Below are 20838 nucleotides of genomic sequence, written 5' to 3'. Positions count from 1 at the left end.
AGAGGAACAGTCCAACTCCATTTTGCTGCGATTCTCCGTTTTGTGAAGTTCACAGAAGAACACGCGCTGTGCATCAGCATTAGAAACTGGCACGCAGCGTCAGCACAGTCGACCCGCAGCATGAGTAGCATGCAAGCCACGCGTTTGCCAACATGCACGCAGCTCCGCTCCCCCCCCCCCCCCCTCTCCATCTTTGTAGAAACGCCGCGGGTGATGCCTTCGCGCATACCAGACCGCTGGTGGCAGGAGACACACGCGTTCATCGGCTGACCCGAGAAAAAGGCATCGAAAGAATGTATTTTATTTACAGATAATAAGAAAGGTGGCTTCTAAATGCGCCAAAACAAAAATTAAAAGTGGTGAGAAATAGCCACGGAGCCAAAGTCAAATTATCGTCGCCAGAAGGGATCGTAGCGTAGCCAATCTGGCGCAAAGTATCCGTCAACGGCAACCCTGACTACCAAACACATGTGAAACCCTTATAACCTGCCTAGTTTCTTAAACGTGGTGTTGTGTTTGCGGTGTTTGTGGTGCTGCTTGAACGTGGCCCTTGAGTGTGTTTTGGTAGAGATGGATGGGTAATTTAATTCACAATTCAGAAAGGTGCGAACCATATATTTGTCAAGTAGTTCTTCGTTTGGTATACATGAAGTTTTATACACTTCATTAAGTGCACTTGTTACAACAGAACTCTCGACGAGGTGTATTTCTGGAAAATTCAGAATACTTGGCCTTCATCATAAGCCTACCTTGTGTACACTGCAAGAGGAATGTATCTGCCAATGTTATGTAATTTACGTCATCTTGTGGGAGCTGATTCTATTTCATGCCTACAATATTTCTTATTTATTCACCCTATCTAACTCGCTGCTGTTCAAGGCTGGCTTCCTTATCCCGTCGTATCCATTCGACTACTCTAACTGACCATTGGTTATCAGTCTTTCGCACCACGTGGCCTGGCCAAGCACACTTTCCTTCTTAATTGCAATTAAGAGAGTGTTTTTTTACTAATTGTCATTGCAATTAAGCATTGCACTGCAGATGTACAATGACACTCGCTCTCAATGCGGTGCACTGAGTGTCATATTAGGCAAGTGAATGAGAAAGCTAGCGTGGTAAGACATTACGCGGTCCTTTACGCCTGTGTAGGAAATTCCGGCCTAAGAGAAGTGATCAAGGCTGCGAAAAGACTTGCACTGCAGCATTTTTCACACCTAACAGTGTATGTGCATGTCATCGATGACATCATCATTATCACCGTAATTCTTTCATCGAAAGCGCCTGTGTGTGGTAGAGTGGTTTCGGTTCCGTTTCGGGAACCGGTTCTCATGCGCCCAGGGGGCGCACTTCAACTGTATATATTCCACTGTACATAATAAACTGGGCGTTCGGTCTTCTGTTCGGCACCCTGCTGCGTGCCTTTCGTCTGGTTCGGGGCCGCCGTTCCGGCGTGCACCCGGCGTTCCTTCGACGTGGCGTCTTAGGCGCCCACGTCAATACTACATTGGCGACGAGGGAAATCCGGATCAATCCTGCCGAAATGCGAGCCATCCTGCATTCTGCTTGCTTCTGCTGTACGGCTCACCTTCAAGATACCCTTGCCCACGGATATTTCGGCTGATTGAGAAGACTGCGGGCCATTACACGTGTTTGCGGCCACTACGTTCATTGCCTCTGCTTCTACTTCTACTGCTGTTCTTCCGTCGCGCTTGGTCTCTTCGGCGACATGTACCCCGCAATTCCACCACCTCCATTCCTGCAATGCCCTGGCGTGCCTCCGATTCCGTGGAAGAAGTGGCGCCGCGTCTTGCAAGTGTACATCGACGCGGCGGCCCCGGACGCTACGCCGGAAAGGAAGAAGGTGCTGCTTCTCAACGCGCTCGGCGTGGAGGGATTGCATACCTACTGCAAGGCTGCTGACGAGCAGACGCAGCTTGACGGCGACCAGGCTACCGGAGACATCGCAGCAAGCGACGCGTACCAGCAGGCCTTAGCCGTTCTGGACGCATACTTCGCGCCGCCTGAAGAGGCTGTCTGCGTGCGCGCACAATTCCGGCGGAGGGTTCAACAACCGGACGAAAGTGTCGTCCAGTTCATACAAGCGCTGCGTCGTTTGGCCGACCACTGCAGTTTCGGCACCGCAGCAGCTACGATGCTCCGCGACCAGATCCTACAAGGCCTGCGCGACCCTAACCTCCTACAGACTTTCATCAAGATGGGAGACGCTTTCACTGTACAGCTAGCGTTGGAACACGCCAGGGAAGAGGAGCGCGTCGACCGCGCGTTGCAGCAGCTGACTGCTATGCAAGTGGACGCTGCCATGCGACGCGAGCATGGACGCCGCGGCGGTCGCCCTCCTAGACCTACACTGCAACAATGTGTCTCCACCCCTCCTGCACCGTCGGCCCCGCCGAGTGTCTGCTACCGCTGCGGTTCGCCTCAGCATTGGGCGAATTTTCCGAGCTGTCCTGCGCGATGTCGTACATGCAACAGCTGTGGCAAGCAAGGACACTTCAGCGAGATGTGCCGCACAGCGGGAACCTCGGTGGCGGTTCCGGACGGTGATGCAGATGAAGTGAGTACTACCGTGCACACAGTCGCAGTTTCCAATGGGACAAGTATTACACCTTCTTCTGCGGAAAACATGCCAATTCTTCCGGGCCATACTTCGACATCCCGTACTACGACGATGCCTGCTCACACGGATGATGTGCTTACTTCACGTGTTGCACCTGCGCGTGCTGCTGATGTACCTGCTCCTGCCGTGTTACCTGGAGATGGGCATACCCTGGCTGTGAATTCTTCTACTGGGAGTGCTTCTGTGGCTACAATGGCTGTTTCGACTGGGTCTACTGCTACTGACCATACTTCACCTGCTTGCGTCCCAGCAGCCCATACTCCGGTTGTGCCTGCTACTACCATTCCACCTGCTGCTGCACAAGCTCCGGCTGTGCTTCCTCCGACTGTTGGTGCTCTCCGGGAGACTGGTACTGTTCTACATGCGCCGGAGGTGCATCCGCTGATTGTGCCAGCTGTGTTCCCTGTGCCAGTTCCCGCTCTGCATGCTTCGGAGATGTATCCGCCGGTCGCGTCTGGGCCGACTGTGCCCGTTGCCGTTTCGTGCACGGTTTCTGCGTCGGTGTCGCCGAGCCATGCCCCATCTGAGCCTCACCATCATGTGCATGTTCCGGCCCCTACAGTGCACTGGAAGAAGCTTCCTCCTGAAGGGGGGGAGAGTTCACGGGCCGATTCTTTCGCTCCTCCGGACTGCTGTGGGCGGCTGCAGTTCAGACGTCTTTTGGGGAAATGGCACCGGTACAGGCGTCGGCGCCGTAGACTGAAATCTGACAGTGACCATGCGGACATCCTCTCTCAAGGGAGGGGATGATGTGGTAGAGTGGTTTCGGTTCCGTTTCGGGAACCGGTTCTCATGCGCCCAGGGGGCGCACTTCAACTGTATATATTCCACTGTACATAATAAACTGGGCGTTCGGTCTTCTGTTCGGCACCCTGCTGCGTGCCTTTCGTCTGCTTCGGGGCCGCCGTTCCGGCGTGCACCCGGCGTTCCTTCGACGTGGGTCTTAGGCGCCCACGTCAATACTACACTGTGTACGGTTATAAATAAAGGTAGGGGGCGGGCATGCAAGCTTGACAAAATTCATTATACGTCTTATCTTGTCTGAGGGGTGGCAAACAAAACAAAAAGGCGCGAGGCAACTCAACAAAGCGTTTCCGTTCAAAAGTTTTTCTGAGAAACAGTTGTAAATGACTCTCAATTACTACCATTGTAAACGAGTCAACGAGTGAACGAGAGCAAGCACTCACAGAGGACTCTGATGGTGGTGACGTCTTCGACAGTGGCGTGCGGCAGGCGCTCGTTCAACGCTCGACACGTGATCTGGCGGCCGTCGTCCTCGACCGAAGGGGTTATTGTGAGCGTGCTGCTGGACGCCGGCCCGTCGACGGCACTGCCGGCGTCGGTCGTGGTCGTGATTGCGGGAAGTCGCTGACTCCCCTTCCACCATGAGAGCTGAGCAGGTGGCCTCGAACCGGAGGCGATGCACCGCAGCTGACCAGGGCGACCAGCTTCGAGTGAGGGCGTTGCACCCACGATGGACACGCTGGTCGGACCCACTGCGAGGCACCAACAGCGAAACACTTTTCTAGGACAAAACTTGTGCGTGACCGGGTGTGCTCCCTTATCTCGGTAAGAAACCTAGTCAATATTTGCTGCAAGCTGCGAAGCAGCTCAGGCTAGAACAGCTCTTCTACCACGTAAGGCTGAAGTCGTAGACGTCAAGGTCCCGTGAACAGTCTACTGAGTTCCTTCCGGCTCCTATGCAGCTGACGTTAACCGCCATTCGTGACTGCCAACGAAAGAGAGCTACTGCAGGAGCGATAGTAACAGAAGCAATGGAAGAAACGGAACAAACAGTTATAGCCCCTTGAAATTATGGACCCGCGTGCGTCACCATGTCCATAGACATGTAAGCATAGGTCGCCAAACTCACTCATAAGTCGGCTCACTCAAACTCACATCGGACAACAAGTGTCTCTGAGTGAGTCTGGATGAGTAATATTTCGGTGAGCTTGAGTCCGAGTCAGTCCGGTTGCGGAAAATTTTAGTAAGTCTGAGTCCGAGTGAGTCCGGTTCAGGAAAATATTGCCGAGCCTGAGTCCAAGTGAGCCCTAAGCACAAAATGTATTTCTTGAGTGGGTATGAGTGAGCTCCACCTTTTTTTTGCCGACCTATGATCGTATCTACTCATCTTCAGCATTACTATCAGCCTTATATTGGCTTATGTTTGCACTCAAGTCTATTGACAGATATCTCAACGGATCAGCGTTCATACGCCACCTCTATATTTATTGATCCCAAGCGTAAGTTAGGGGGCGGGGTCTAGGTGATTGCCATGACCTCCATCCGCAAACTCTTTCACGGGAAGTTCTTAACAAAAGCTTCTTGTATGAGCCGCGTATTTCGTAAAGATGTTTTTACTGGATTAAAACCACTGATAACTGGCATTTGAAGGTGCAAGATCAAAAGGCGTATCGAAGAACACTTATTATGTGAGATATCGGCGTTAAGGAGCATCGAAAAAGCTAATTTTATGCTAACGGACTCATGAGTCGACTCACTCAAGCTCACTCAGACTCAGGCATAGGCGTGCGCACGAGGGGGGGGGGGGGCAGGGGGGGAAGACTACATGGGAATACCACACGGGGGAAAACATACAAGGGAAAATAATGTAAGATAAATTATTACACATAACACCAAACACATGATCACAACATTGTACATTTGTTTTCACTGTGAAGGGAAAGGCAACAACATTGTTTACGTGAATATTTCCCTAAAATATTTCATTCTTGAACAAACTTCTTGAAGGCGACAACAGCTTTTGTCGAAGGCCTGCTGCTGGCCTTGGAGCTAGCATTCTTTTACAGTGAATGCCTTCTATCTGGAAGCAACAAACTTGCTAGTAATACCTTTCGTGGTGAATCTTGTTTTGGGTCCAGCAGCGATTTTCGGCGCATTGTGAAGGTGTGTTTTTTTTTTTCAATCCATTCTTCGCGCGCTTGCTTCTGGAAACGAGGCCCGTGTGTCGACACAACAAATCAGTGCGCGGCGCAATCGCTGTGTTTAACATGAGCGATTTAGCTGGCCAAAATGACCAGTAGGGCAAAGCTAATGATGTTCGCTAAGCCATTGTATTATTCAATCTCTAGTTCAATTTATTAGGAGTTCCTGTTACACTAGTTCACTGCCTGCTTGTCCTTCAATATCCGCTCTTTCCTTCAAATAAACTTTGCTGCCGCAGGACAAAATTCAGGGGGCAAAAATATACACTGCTAATATGCGTCAATATTTCACGAATTTCACCACCCGCTGTTATAGGATCTTCAGATCACTAGTGAACAAACGCTCATAGTAAATGTACCTTTCCTAGTATTTCATGAACTATTCTGTTGCAATGCCTGTTTTTGCCTTCGCTTCAGCCATAAAACCAACCGATGGTTCGTCACACATCAGTTTGAGCGTCAACGTAGTTTCAGCTTACGTATAAGGTCGATGACGACCGATGCGCTGAGTGGCTCGGAGATGTTATTGTTCGAGGCTCGACAGACGAGCTGCGCGTGTAGGTCTCGGCGACCAAGGGGCCCCACGGCAAGTTGACTCGCCGCGTCGCCGGTTCCGTCACCACCCGGAACGAGCACGTCCTCCAGCCGGTGGCTGTCGCGCCACCAGGAGAGCGCAGCTGGAGGACGACCTGCGTGTATGGGGTTTCGCATATTTGAAGCGAAACACTTAATTCAACTGAACAAGAGCCTAAAATTTGTCTAGTTGATGCATGTCTCAAAGAAGTGACTAACAGCGCAAACACTGGACGACGAAGAGAAAACACGAGCATGGGCACTTGTCGACAACTGATTATTTATTAAATGCGAAGCATTTCTTAGCGAACCTCAGGCACTTTGGGCGTGTCTATCTACGTATCTATCTATCTATCTATCTATCTATCTATCTATCTATCTATCTATCTATCTATCTATCTATCTATCTATCTAGCCGCCTACGTCTAGGAGCTCTCCCGGTCGCCTCCATGCATTGTAATATACCAAAATTTGCATAGCATAGGATGAGTGTATGACGAACACGATTCACTGGTGATGACATGAATAACGCAAAATACCTGTCCCGTACGTCATGAAACGCTTTCCCTCAGTCACGTGTGGCACGTACCCGTATACCAGAGTTCATGTTATGCGGGTATGTGCCACAGGTGATAACAGAGTCTCAGTCAACGCAGTAACCGCGAACATACACAGTGACATGGAACGAAAGTATTAATGAGAACTAACAGACAATAACGCCAAGGAAAGTATAGGGGGTGTTATCTGTAGTATCTGTAGTATAGTAAATACTACAGATAACACCCCCTATACTTTCCTTGGCGTTATTGTCTGTTAGTTCTCATTAATATTGTGTCTAACAAAGATAAACGAGCCCTTAAAAATCATCTGCTTTCCTTCATGGAACGAAAGTGATAGTCTTTAACGTGCACTGGCATCACACAGTACACGGGCCTCTAGCATTTCGCCTCCATCGAAATTCGACCGCCGCGGCCGGGATCGAGCCCGGGACCTTCGGGTCAGCAGCCGATCACTGTAACCACTACACCACAGCGACCGACGCAAGGAAAGTTAGGCCGCTGAAGACAGAGCACACGCGGAAGACGCTGCGCTACCATCAACTCGTCCACGTGGTCCACAACGTCGACCGCGTGGATTACGCGAAAACTGGGATCAGTGCTTCCTACAACAACTCTGCCAAGAGGACCATGTCCCTCATTTTACCGGTGACTGCAGCATTGATTTATCAAAAGCCAACAACACCTGATTCTTAGACGGCATGAAAGACGGCTTGCATGTGGATAGGGCACCACAAGACCTCGGTGCCACGTCCAGGACAGGAGGAATCATAGATCATTTCTTCGTTAAGGCCATCCGCGGTTTCCACAAGCTCTACTATACCTCGCACTTCACTACACTTAGCCGCGATCACGAACAGATCCGATAACAAGTCCTGTCCAGCTGTTGGTGCTCACTGATCACGGTGATGATGACGTTATTCAAGAACTGCCAAGAACCCCTTCCACACATGCACACGGCTTAGTGAAACGTGCGTGGGGTCTCCGTCATAACGGATAAGTTAAGCATAACTACTGTAACGCAACTCAACTGCAACTGTGACTGTAACGTACGTGCAGTGCGCCTGCGCGTGCCACGCGGCTTTGTATATATCTAGGGAAACTTTTCTAAATAAAGCTTAGCTGCGAGTAGCGCCTGTCCTGTGCATCTGTGTTCCTTCATTGTCCTAGTTGAATTCGGGCGATCCGTTATTGAAGAATATATATAGACAGAAAGAAATGTTTTAATGAAAAGCTGGAGATGTTTGTCTGGCTATTCGCCTGACAAGTTACTCCAGGTGCTGGGTGATGATTATGATATATACAGTGATAACCCCACACAAATACATAGACTACACTGTTTACAAAGTTTCGGCCAGGCTTGTGGCCCACAAGAAAGTCCGCAGCGCTTTCGTTGCGCGTAACGCACAGGTGCTGTTTTGCCATGGGCCCAGAATGTGCCGCAGTTCTAAACACGAGTATTGAACGGTATTGAAGAATATACGCACTACATATAAGCTTACTGCGTCTGGTGTTGAATACCTATGTTGCTGTTGGCATCGTTAAGCAATTATAAACAACTGGTTATATAACATGTGTGCGACTCTTCAAGATATGCGTGTGCGTATATAGCATTTGCGCATTTCTATAGCGCCGTTCCGTAACGTTTCGCTCAATGCGAAAAATTGCGACACAGTCACCTTCCTGCGCGTGCTTCGCATACCATCGATTCCCACGGTACCTGGGATCTGCCGAATTTTGGATATATAGTTGGTATTTATGCATACTTTATGCAAACCAAGTATATTTCATTTCATTTCCTTCCATTTATTTTACCCTCAATCACACAAAGCTTTACAGAGGGGAGTGGACAATAGAAAAATAACCAAGTCTACAGGTATGTGGACTTGGTTTCTGAAATAAATAAATAAATGAAAAAAATCTGTTGGCAGTCACAGGGGCGTAGCCAGAAATTTTTTTCGGGGGGGGGGGGGGGCACCTCCTTGATCTGTAGTGGGGACGAGCAGGCAGATGTGGTCGGGTGTCATTTTCTGCTCTGTATGCTATGGCAAAAAAAAATTTAGGGGGGGGGGGCACGGGCCCGGTGCGCCCTAACGTGGCTACGCCCCTGGGCAGTCAGCGGCCGTCCTCATGTTTTCTTCATGCCGTGTTTGCGCTGTCAGTCACCTATTCGATGCTTAACCCAACATAGCCGACCACTACGTGCGACTTCGTTTAAACATCCACTGTTTGAAGCGTTGTGCCGCACCCGAAATTGCGCCACACTGCAAAAATGGTAGCGAGCAGAAAAAAGTTGGATAAACTGTGTCTTTTCACGTGACTGCGACGTGGTCCCGCGGCAACGCAGTGGGAAAAGGGAGAAAATAAACGCTGATTTAAGGCGCTAGTCTATCAAAACTGGCAGTGTGCAGGAAGGAACGGTTGGTTCCGGGCCGCATGGTCACAAGACAGTCGGCATTTGGCCGTCTCTTTCAATAAGCAATATTGTAATCAAGACAGTAAGTTGGGCGAGTTGTTCGAAGTGCATTTCCTTGAAATAGCCCGTTACTTCATGAAGGATATAAAAAGGAGTTCACAGGGCATGCGCGCATGTCCGGTTCACTCATTTTCATGTCCTTCATCAAGTAAGGGGCTGCTTCATCAACATGAAATAAATATTCTAACGCAGTCCATAATTTCTTCTGCTTTGTGAAAGTTAATCAGCGGCATTTTTTGCACCAACGCTAGTTTTTGCTAAGTTTTTAACTTTCATAAAGAAAGTTTTTAACTTTCATAAAGCAATGAATGCGATAGAAGACATTGGAACGTCACATGAAGAACGACAAGCAGCCGGATACTTGCAGCGCGCCGCTGAAGCACTAAGAAGGACGCCCGAAACGAACGCACCGGCACACACAGGACACGCGTGAACTAACAACTGTCACAGTTGTTACGTCTCTGTGCTCGAGCAACTCGCTGCAAGTGTCGATAATAGAGAATCAAATGTTCTTAGCTGTTCCTTTTTCTTTTAAACTGCGGCGCGTGGAGTGACATCTCCTGACACACGGGGTCGTCTGACGCAAGGTGTGCCTGGTCTTTAATTTTTTTTCAGCATCACAAGTAGGGACGGAAAGGGGCCACTTCGTCGAGCGCGTCTCAGGGGCAGTGTTCAAATTGAAAGAACATGTAGGAGCGTTGCGTGATAGAAAACACGATCAAGCTCTTCCGAGATCTGCGTACCATCAGCGGCAAATGGTGTATATAAATAACTCGCCGTTATTTCGCCGGCGCCTGCATGGCGCGTGGTTGAGTTGTCCAACGCAGCGCGCTGGGGAGCGAGGGGTTGCTGGCCCCGGTCTGGTGCCTCGGAATTTTAGGGGCGAAGCTCCTTAAAGCGGCACCCGTTCGTCCCCGTCGTAGTGAGTAACCAGTCTTAACGCTAGTACCAGATCTTGACCTCCAAGGTGGTGCCGGTGGGAGATTTCTCCTGTGCGTTGTTGAACAATAAAAAATTCGCAGCGTGCGCGTTAACTAAAAGCCGAATTCTTCTGTCTCTCATTCCCCATTAGCAGCCATTGGCATGTTCCAGTAGGAAACGTTAGCAGAAGTAGAAGTGTAAGTGTTAGCTAAAAGCCGATTTCTTCTGTCTCTCATTCCCATTAGCAGCCATTGTTTACCTCCAAGGTAGTGCCTGGTGAGATTTCTCCTGTGCGTGATTAAACAATAAAAATTTTGTCCAGAACGCCGTTGATTAATGAAATAAACCAACGAAAGACGCCAGATGTTTTCTAAAAGCAAAACGAAAAGACTCCAGATGTTTCTAAAGCAAAACGAAAAGACGCCAGCTGCTTAACCAAAGACGCCAGATGTTTTCTAAAGCAATGGTTTTCTGAACAATGAAAATTCACAGCGTACATGTAAAATTAAAGTGAGCTGCAAGTCGTCATAACTGTCATCGAACCTTTAGTATAAACGCGCCCGATCTCACCTCGGTGATGATGTACTGGGCAGAATTCACGGAAGATTCACGGTTTACCGATGAACCTCCGCTGCTTCGCCCACTCATGATCATTCACTCCGTGGATATGCTGTGATTTTTTTCTTCTGCTTTATTTTTCTTTCCGCCTTTTATACATATATAGATACATATACATATCCGGGACATGACGGCGACGGCAAAATTCCGCCGAAAGTGTCCATATAATTGCTACCCCAATAAAAAGTATGCATAACGAACTAGCACAAGAATGTGCTTTGTTAAGAGGCCGTTAAGAGGTGTTGATAGATGTTAGGGTGCGTAAGACTTAGAGTTTTAGCTACGAGAGAAACCAAAACCCTTTATAAGTGTTTAACTCATTTTACACCTAGAAAACTGGTTGCAGCAGGCTGGAAGGTACGAGGTGCAAGTAAGCCACATTGCTTACGCAGCAACTGACCGCTTCCACCCTAACTCGCGCGTGCTACTTGACCACTTTCTTGACAGCAATCTTCTTCACTGTTTGCAACGCTACGGCCACTTTCGCCACCATGCCTGCCTATATATATATATATATATCATTTCCATGTTGGACAGCGATTAGTATAAGAGTTACTGAAAGGCTAAAAGATCTTTTTTGTCGCTCTTCGTTCCTTAAGCAATATTTATACTGAGCCAAAAAAAAAAAAAAACGGAAGGAAGTGGAAGATGGAAGCTTGCGATTAAAAAATCCGTAAACAGGGGGTGGGCGCTCGAGCCGACGTTTCGAGAAGTGGACTTGTCTTCTTCAAGGCTGGAATTGATTTCCTTAGCTATCGTGTGTATATGCTTCGTGCCATCTCCACCACAAGGGAGAAGGGGATGGCAACTGCCAGAGTGGGGGTGGGAGGGAGAGGCCGCCGTGACGAACTGGGTGAGTCATAAGGAAGGCGAAAAAAAAAGTAACAAAAAGCGAGGGGGGGGGGCGGAAGAGAGGAGGGTATACGTTTCGCTGAATGATTGTCATTGAAAGCACGTGGCATTTTTAACGATAGTAGGTTCGAAATTCCTAGAAGAAGGGCTTAACTCTCATTGCTTTTCGTTGTGTATGTGCCATACCGAAGAGATTCAAGAGCCCCCTTTAGAAACGTTAATACCTGCTGGCTGGAGTGTATTGAACTTGTGAATAAGGTATGACTGTATATTTTCTGTCTCTTGGGGACCGGAAGTTTGGCTGAAGTCTGTAAAGTTTGAGATCTTCGAAATTGTGACCTGCTACATTAAAATGTTGTGCCACTGCTTTGGATAACTTCTTCGCCGTGGCCGCGCGATGCCGATTTAATCTAACATTAACAGGTTGTCCCGTTTTGCCAATGTACCGTTTTTGACAATATGAACATTCGATCATGTAGATAACGTTTGAACTAGTGCGGGTAAAGCCAGATTTTATATGATGGACGTAATCACTTTCGGTGCTTTTAACTATAACGTTATCTTGAAGGTGTTTATACTTAGCGCGTTTCAGAATGAACGTGCATCAATGGCCCCATTTATTGCTTTACTAAGCGTTGTTTATTGTATTTTTTTCTGCATTGTCGTCCACTCGCTTTTATAGCTTACACACGCGGCCAGAAGGCCCGTGTGAGGCTCCGTACTCGTTTTGGGCGTGCGCGGAGACACGAATCTGACGACGCGGCGCGGACGAGTACATCTGGGGGGAACTCTCGCTGCTCCTCTTGGCTGAGCAGCTCAGTAGTATCCGCAGTGCTGCAACCAACTTGAGAGATGAACTATGCACATTTCCACTGAGGGCTTCCAGGGTACCGCCATGTTGCCTTCTGGGCTGTTACAAATGTATGTGCGACTTCCCGAAAAAGCACTGCCGAGATGCCCCCGTATGCCTTTGAGCTGCCGTGCAACAGACCAAATAGGAGGTGCTTTCGCTCTCTCCAACTGAAAGGTCTCGTGATCAGACGTCAAACCTGAAACAACTAAAAACTCATGCTGAACCTTGGATACAGCTTTCGAAAGCGACTGTTTGCCTGCGGACAAAAGCCCGGCACCAGCTAAATAAGAAAGATACGGCTCACAGAATAACATCTGCGAAATGCGAAGAGATAGGTGTGCCAGAAAGTATCCAATATACTGGTCGTGGAAAAGCACAGAATCATTCGGCCTCAGGATAGTAACCAGCCAACGAGCTAATGAAAGTTTGTTAGTCGCGAAAGTGCAGGTACACCTATTGTCAATTCAGTGTGCCAGTCATCAAAAGCTAATGAATGAATGAATAAATGAATGAATGAATGAATGAATGAATGAATGAATGAATGAATGAATGAATGAATGAGCTTTATTAGAAGTCCGGCAGTTTCCTCCAGGCGAGGCGGGGGGAAGAGGGGATTAGCCCCTGTCCCTACCTACCCTCCGTCTATGATGATGGCGTCACATCAATTTAGTAATTTGCACAGTTATTTGTTTTAGTTTTTCATGGCGTCACCTGACGCCATCAAAAACTAAAACGGAAAAATTGTGCAAATAACTAAGTTGATGTCGTGAAAATGAAAGCGTAATCGATGACGGCAGGCAATCCAGTGGCGCGATGAAATGAAGAGATTCGCCGGCATAAATAGAGGCTGGCTGGCACAAGGTAGGGTTTATTGGCGATGGAAAGATGTGCCTCCCTTTCGCAGTTCAGTGGCGGCCATTTATGAGGACGATGATTGTTCTTCGCAGGACATATATTACAGTCACGCTGCTGTACACAAAGGAATCGTCAAATAAACGGAAGGAAAGCACGATCAGATTAGCCATCAAAATCAGTCATGTAAGTTTTCCCTGCAGCTGCACTGCGAAAAATTGCTTCCCCGTGGTCATTTGAATAAAGTAGGCTCGATTCATGGAACAACGCTATGGTAAACAAAACCGGTGTTATTTTTAGCGACTGAAGTGGCTCGCACAATATAGAACAGACCAAAATCTAAAATGCTGATTGCTGCGCCCCCTAGATTAGTTGGCAAGTGCACTTCTCCCAGCGTTTCTTCCCGTCCTGGAAAACATGGGCGAAGCCCTTTATCGCTATCCGCTTGAAAACTGCTTCCAAAGCCTTGACGGCATTTTGGGTCGTATCGAAATGACTAACACTGGTTTGAGCAGCGGAGCTTAAAACTAGGGACAAAAAGAAGACCGATGGACGCCAATGTACTGAAAACTGAAGTTGTTTGTACAGCGGCGACGTCCTTATGTCTCTTGTTGTTAGTACAGCTTCTTTTTGTCCCTCGTTTTAAGTTCCGCAGCTCAAACCAGTGTTAGCAATGAATCAACTAGCTCCAGCGAATACCGTTTTATCGAAATGACGTCTCTTCAGTTTTCTTTTTTGTTTGTTAGCTCTTCTGTTTCTTCTTTTTCTTTTTTTGCCTTGGCGTACAAAAACAAGTCGCAGGAGGCCATGCCAGAACTATAGTATGGGTGGGGCATTGTTGAGTTGTATTTCCGAGAGAGAAATATGATCACGATGTTAGCAACGTTAGCCTTGCGTTATCGTGGTGAGTTTCCAATTTCCCACAATTTCGGGCCTTTTTCGTGCAATGCGTTCTCTCACGAGTGCCTCCGAAGGGTCTTTTGTAGTAATCGCCGTTTACAGCCTGGCCTCTAGGAACTGAATGGGTGTAACCACTCCCTTGGGGTCAAATAATGTGATGCCCCTTGCCTTGTTCGCCGATCTCTCCGCTTTAGACTTCGCTGGTCTAGGCTTGTAGGCAACGAAATGCTACCTCATGTTCGGAGCGTGAGTGATGCGGTATTTGGTGGAAATTAATAGTGCCAGAGCGTTTACGAAATATGTTAGGGTATGACGCAACGAGCGCACAGTGAAGAGCACCAGGCTCAGACTCAGTCTTCAACGAACACGTCAGCTCAGTTTTCACTGAACGCACCTATAGGCTGAACAAAATCAACACTTCCGCGGAATAGCCGGAAGTGGTCCCTTCCAAACGGAATAAAGCATGGCTGCCTGTCGATAATTTTGACAACGGTTACTCGTAGCTGCTGACAAAAATGAATTTACTTGCGTGTATCCAGTAGTTGGCATGGGATTATAAAGCCGCCGAGAAGCCTTTCCGTGTTATGACAACGCTCCGCCAACTCTTCTTGGCTGAGACTGCATTCTCTCACGCATTGCCGCGAAGTGCTGCGATCGTTGCAAGCCAACCCGCGATAAGCAATGCGAAGCGAAGCAACCGGAGACGCAGGCGGCACCCTGATCCCCCACTTTAGTTCCGAGAGCTCAGCCCAACAAACTTCCTTTTTTTTCTGCGTGCTTCTTGAGTCATGTCTTCCGGGTAGATAAAAAATTGTGTCAGAGCACGCAATGTAATTCATTTTAGGGAAAAAGAAAACTGGACTTCATGGGAGCGATCTTGAACGCGTTCAACGGAGGCGGTCCGTTCTATCCAGCCGCACACGAATGGTCAATTTGAACCGTGACAGACGTCACGGCCCTACATTGACCAATCGCGTGCGGCTGGATAAAACGGACCACCTCCGTTCGTTTTAAGAACGCGTACAAGATCGCGCCACAGGGAAACAGGAGGAGCGTTTCGGCTCTGCAGAATTTGCTGCTGCTTCGCATCGATGCTTGCGCCGGCGGTAACGTTGATACGAGGTCAGGCAGAACGGCACAGAAATAGTTCCGCTCCATCTTTTCAAAGCGATTCTCCAGTTACAACTCCCGAAGCACATGATGCCTATCAGGTATACACAACGAAGGAACTAATTAGTATAATCAGCGCAGTGCAGGAAAGAAACGTCACTAGAGTAAAGTTAATTTGCTGATTTCATGCCTTGCGTTAACGTGAGTATCGAGCTAGAAACGTGTGATGTATACAGTCAACGCAATAACGCGACAAACGCTGGAGGCAATTACAAAAATGATTGAGGACGGTGTAGAGTTACATTGCACTGACCTCACTAAATGCCAACTTATTTATAATAATCGGCATCAACGAAGGGCTCCGACATGAGATATAATATTAATAAAGGTTTTTTATATTACTTATATAGATGTACACAGTATTGTTTTCAGCGGCATGACCCCCTGGCTGCACCAGGAAGGAATGTTCTGAAGACGGGAACTTAAAAATGTTGTTCTTCACGGTAGTTGATTTCATAAAATAAAACAGAGCCATGCTTAAGTAACCCTATGTCTGCACTTTCATTGTTATTGCAATGGATGACAATGGTTTATTTACAGAGTGAGTGAAGCAGCGTATACACCAATTCATAACTTCGTCTTGCGCCAGGTCGATGTGGACAGAACACAGAGAGACAAAACGCACACAAACGCTAACATCCAACTGAGCTTTATTCGAACGGGCGTGTCTTTTACTTGCAGAAGGACTGTTATCGTAACCCGACAAATTATACAAAAGATTATACGAAAAACAAAAAGGAGAATACACACACTGTAGGATACAACGGGGGCACTTCAAACAATTTACTCGAGGCGTTGACTACGGTACAAGCCACACCACCATCGCATGTTTTCTATTTCTGATAATGCTACGGAGGGTGCGCTCACGTATCCGTCCCCCCGACGTGATATTTCTATAGCCCCGATTATTTTCCTCGTTTCCTGATTCACATGTCACACGTTTACAGCACAGCGCTAAAAGCAAGGCCATGGCGGGGCTGGCAACCGCAGTCACAACAGTGAACGCCTAATACACAGGGGAGAACTTAAGTGCACTTTGAGAGAGTGCACTTCGCCGCTAGTATCATTCGCACGCTTACAGACGGGAACCCTTAGTGACACTCGCTGCAAAGTGCACTTGCCAGCGAGTGCTTTCGCCGAACTCACTTCGCTGCGACGGAGTGTCCAGCCTCGGTAGCAGTGGCTCGAGAATAAATAAGGTATTATCCGGAGCCGAGTTCATAGCATTTTTTAAACTATCGTTTTTGTTATTAGGAATATTATTATGCATTAAAACATACTATACCTAAAAAAATTCGGCAGATCCCACGTACTGTAGGAATCGATATATGCGAAGCATGCGGCGGGAAGGTGACTGTGGCGTATTTTTTTACATTTAGCGAGACGTAAGGCAATGACGCTAAATATATGTGCAAATCGTATACACGCATGCATATGTTGAATAGTCGCACATGTGTTATATAACCAGTTGTTTACTGCTGCGTAACGATACTTAAGCAACATGGGTATTAACAACACCAGACGCGGTAAGCTGATATTTAGTGCTTATACTTGTCCGTTATGATGGAGAACGTATGCATGTTTCACGAACCCGTGTGCATGTGGAAGGGGTTCTTGACGGTCCTCAGGTAGACGGCGGCGAGCAGAATGTCTTGGTTATCGTAATTAAAATAACCAAGACATTCTGACATTAATTATGGTGCGTAACGCAGATCTCGCCGATTCCGCTGCTTGTCTGTGTGTGTGTTCCGTATATGGCGGCCGGCGAAGTGGTATGCGGCCTACATGTGTTCTTATATGTACCCACGCCTCTGCCCCTGCAATGAAGCCGCTTGCTGTGGACGACACAGCAAGCGACACATTAACGAGGCCGTCGCTTACGTCGATGTTAGCCCTGATCATGAACAGCTTGCCGATGCTCAGGCAAATTGAAGCCGGCCAGCCGCACATGTCGCTTGCGTTCATCTTGGCCACCTTGGACAGGGCGTCCCTGTGTAGCTGCTCGTTCTTATAGTCCGTTATGTTATCGCGTGCGGGATGACATAACAGGCTTTCTGCAGCGTCGAGGCAACGTGCGTCATAGCGCTCGACGTCCGCATTTATGTGGTATAGCCGTATGCCATCAGGACACTTAACGGCGACTTCTTCGCGTGTCACAATGCGGCTCTCAATCAATCTGTCGTCATCCTCGGTCAGTATGAGGACATCGCCCAGCCTCATATGAAATAAAGAGAACACTGCGTCATTCTGGCGGGCCACGTGGACGAATGGATGGCAGTCGAGCATCTTCCAGGGTTGTTGTGCCTTCGGAACCCTCTCTTGCCTTGCGTTTCAATGCGTATGTTCGGAGTTACTGTTTTGATTGAGACTGTGAATCACCTGTGGCACATACCCGCGTAACATGAACTGTGGTATGCGGGTACGTGCCACATGTGACTGATGGAAATGGTTTCATGACGTACACGAAAGGCGTTTTGCGTTTTACATGTCATAACCATGGCAGTGAATCGTGTTCGTCATACACTGATGCCCTGGTATGCCAATTTTGGTACATTACAAGATATGAAGACGACCAGGAGAGCGCCCAGGCGTAGGCGGCTAGATAGATACGTAGATAGAAACGGCCAAATTGCCGGAGGTTCGCTAAGAAATGCTTCACATTTAAAACTACGCTGCTATTCTCGTTCTCAGATAGTTTACAGCCCCGACCACCAGGGTCATGCCCAGCACACGCCGCGCAATGGCGGCAGCTATAGCCACCGCGTTTGTACGTAACATTTATTTTAATGGCTGCTGATAGCTGTAACACATTATTACTTAAAGGTGATTGCCTGAAATAACAAACATCTGTTGTGCTACTTAAGTACCCATCCCCATTGATATCATTTCCAAAGTACACTTCCCTTTGCAGCGCGCCGCCAAAGTGACATCCTGGGGGCGTAAGTGCACCCGCTCAAAATGGCACTAAATTTGCCGTGTGACTGGGGTATCAGTGACCTTGGACAGTCTTATGCGGATTGTAATAGTGTTTATGAAGCCGGTCATTCAAGCAATGACGTGTTTGCCCTACATACTACTTGTCACACTTTAAGGGGATTACGTACACGAGTTTTTCTGCGCATGTCACAAAGTGTTTTTTTTTTTGTGATTCTTTCTGCAAACCGGCTGGCTGTGGTCTGCATGGTCATTTAGACTTTTCAGTTGCCGTGTTGCGGAAAAGCCTAGCAGAAATTCACACGTAGCTCCACAGAGCATATGCAGCAAAAGGAAGAGTTGGGCTAGTTGGTTGGGGTTTATATTGAACAGCGCAAAAAAACGAGACACAAAGAAGAGACTGCACAACGCGAGCGCTGACTAACAACTAAATGCTTCATTCAAGCACAAAGAAAAGAAAAAGAAAGGAAAGAAAAGAAATGAGCGCGCACCCTAAGCACATGACAAGAGATTGCAGGCATACAGCAAATTTAAGTATTGTCCAAGTAAGCCATCTCGCAACTGAGCAACGCAATCAATGCAGTGCTGACACACGTGTCACCATTTTTGCTGACAGCATAGGCTTCAGCTATCTCTCTGATTCGAGCCTCATTGTGTCCAAAAACAGTGGTTGTGCGGCAGAACTCCGGTGACCAGCCACAAGCGGCACAGTGGGCGGAAAAATGCGAATACGGCGCGCCCTTGAGAGAGCTATGATGCTCGCGCAGGCGAATGTTGAGGCAGCGCCCCGTTTGTCCCACATAAACTTTACCACACGACATCGGAATTGAGTACACTACATTGCTTTTGCGAGGGACAAACTGCATGCGGTGTTTTACTGCGCACATTCTCCTAGACGACTCACTCGCACCTGAGGACAAATTATCAATTCTGGCACACAGGCTATTCAGCTTATTCTTAGCGGAAAAGTGGACTTCAATATTAAACTTGTCGGAAATCTTTATAATACGGTGAGAAATGCCATGAATATAGGGGATCACCGCTAGTTTGGTACCCTTTCCCCGTTTGTCATCGAGCGGTTTTGCTGGACCATTTCTAACTTTGTTCGTAACTTTTAATGACGCAGAAACAATGGCGTCAAGAGCCAAGGCTGCGACAGTCAGAAATAGCCAACTCCACGCGCTGTTATTCAACGTACAAGACATCGCATCTGCCCCGAAACGTAACATCTTCCTCCGGAGTAGACGAGGCTCACCGAGCGAATTAGGAAACAACGTTGTGTTGATGCTTCAGTCCCTGTGGTGGTGTAGTGGTTCAGTCGAGCCACAAGAACAACTAGTGCATTCCGCGTACGGCGATTTGCGGAGGTCAGCTTTGCTATTACGCAACTTACGCCACTCAGTTCGGTGATTTTGACAAACGGACCTCTGTAAGTTGAGAGAGACTAGCGATACAAGCATTTTTTTGTGTAGGTGCCCATACAAGTGCGTAGTCTCTTGGAGCGATAACGACAGGTATGCGCAGAGTCACATTAACGTGCCTTGATTGAAATTTTTGAGGAACGCGGTACCAAGCGAGCCAGTCGACAAAGTTCTTTGGCGCGACGCAGGGTCTGTAGTCTTCGTGCAGGTAAAACGGCAAAACTGCGTCCACGTATGTTGAGGGACCGCACACGCACAACAGATATAAAAGTGCCTAGTCAGTTACTTCATGCTTCCCTGTATTGCATGCGGATGTTACAAAGCGCACAATGTCGTCCCGATTCTTGTGATCAGCTGAGACGTATATGGCCTATTTCAGAACTGTAGGTGTCGAATGCCGATAAGGAGACCCTCAAATATGCAGCTGATCAGCATCTGTTGGTTATTGCCGGCCGAAGTCGCTTACAATGACACGTGACGCGCCATGACTCAAGATAACAGCAAGAAGCAGAAGACACGTAGCAGAGGTAATGTGCTGCCGTCTCAGCATAACGCGTTTGGTAGCCATCGCAGACAATATTCTAGCGATGGACGCTCGTACTGTTGGCAATGGGGGCAAGCCAGTCGATGTGAAATTTCTCAACTGGTAAAGTAGGTAAGTAGCTACACTCCATGGATGCAAAAAGCCTGAAGGAGGAATCACCGGATTTTTATGAGATTGTCCGAACTGGACAACTGGCAATGTACGGTATTGCGCTCTTTTATAGCCGCAGGCCAATAAAAACGCTGACACAATTGATGAAGCGTGCGAGCAAAGTCCGGTGACCCGAAGTGATGCCGTCATGCATCATGCGGAGGGTTCCGGAAGCTAGCATTCGGGAACGACTAGCGGAAGTGCTGTCAGTGGAGTGATTCTGCTTTATTTTTTTTTTTGGAAGCCTGGCCGTCACGCATTGTGAACGGCGCAATAGGACCTGACATGCTTGCCGTCTCAAGTCGGGGTGTCAGTGTAGGATCACGTCGTTTGCAGGTACTAGCGTCAGGAGACGCGGCCAGGCTGGCGAAATAGCCCCTGAATTCGCTGTGAGCGCTTGAATGTGACGACGGGACACACGACAAACCGCCGGA

The 20838-nt window shown here is 48.1% G+C and overlaps 1 protein-coding gene across 1 annotated transcript in view; it reads right to left on the bottom strand.

Moving 5' to 3' along the window:
• Positions 1 to 20838, bottom strand: part of LOC119394424 (nephrin) — a 186884-nt gene that overhangs the window by 103989 nt on the left and 62057 nt on the right. The window contains exons 3-4 of the mRNA XM_049416082.1: positions 6063 to 6272; positions 3826 to 4134 (exon numbers count right to left, since the gene is read on the bottom strand). Coding sequence (XP_049272039.1) covers positions 3826 to 4134; positions 6063 to 6272 — 519 coding nt within the window. The remainder of the gene's footprint in view (positions 1 to 3825; positions 4135 to 6062; positions 6273 to 20838) is intronic.

The sequence above is a fragment of the Rhipicephalus sanguineus genome, chromosome 5 (genome assembly GCF_013339695.2).
Source record: "Rhipicephalus sanguineus isolate Rsan-2018 chromosome 5, BIME_Rsan_1.4, whole genome shotgun sequence".
Lineage (NCBI taxonomy): Eukaryota > Metazoa > Arthropoda > Arachnida > Ixodida > Ixodidae > Rhipicephalus > Rhipicephalus sanguineus.
This window is presented reverse-complemented; position numbering and strand designations above follow the sequence as displayed.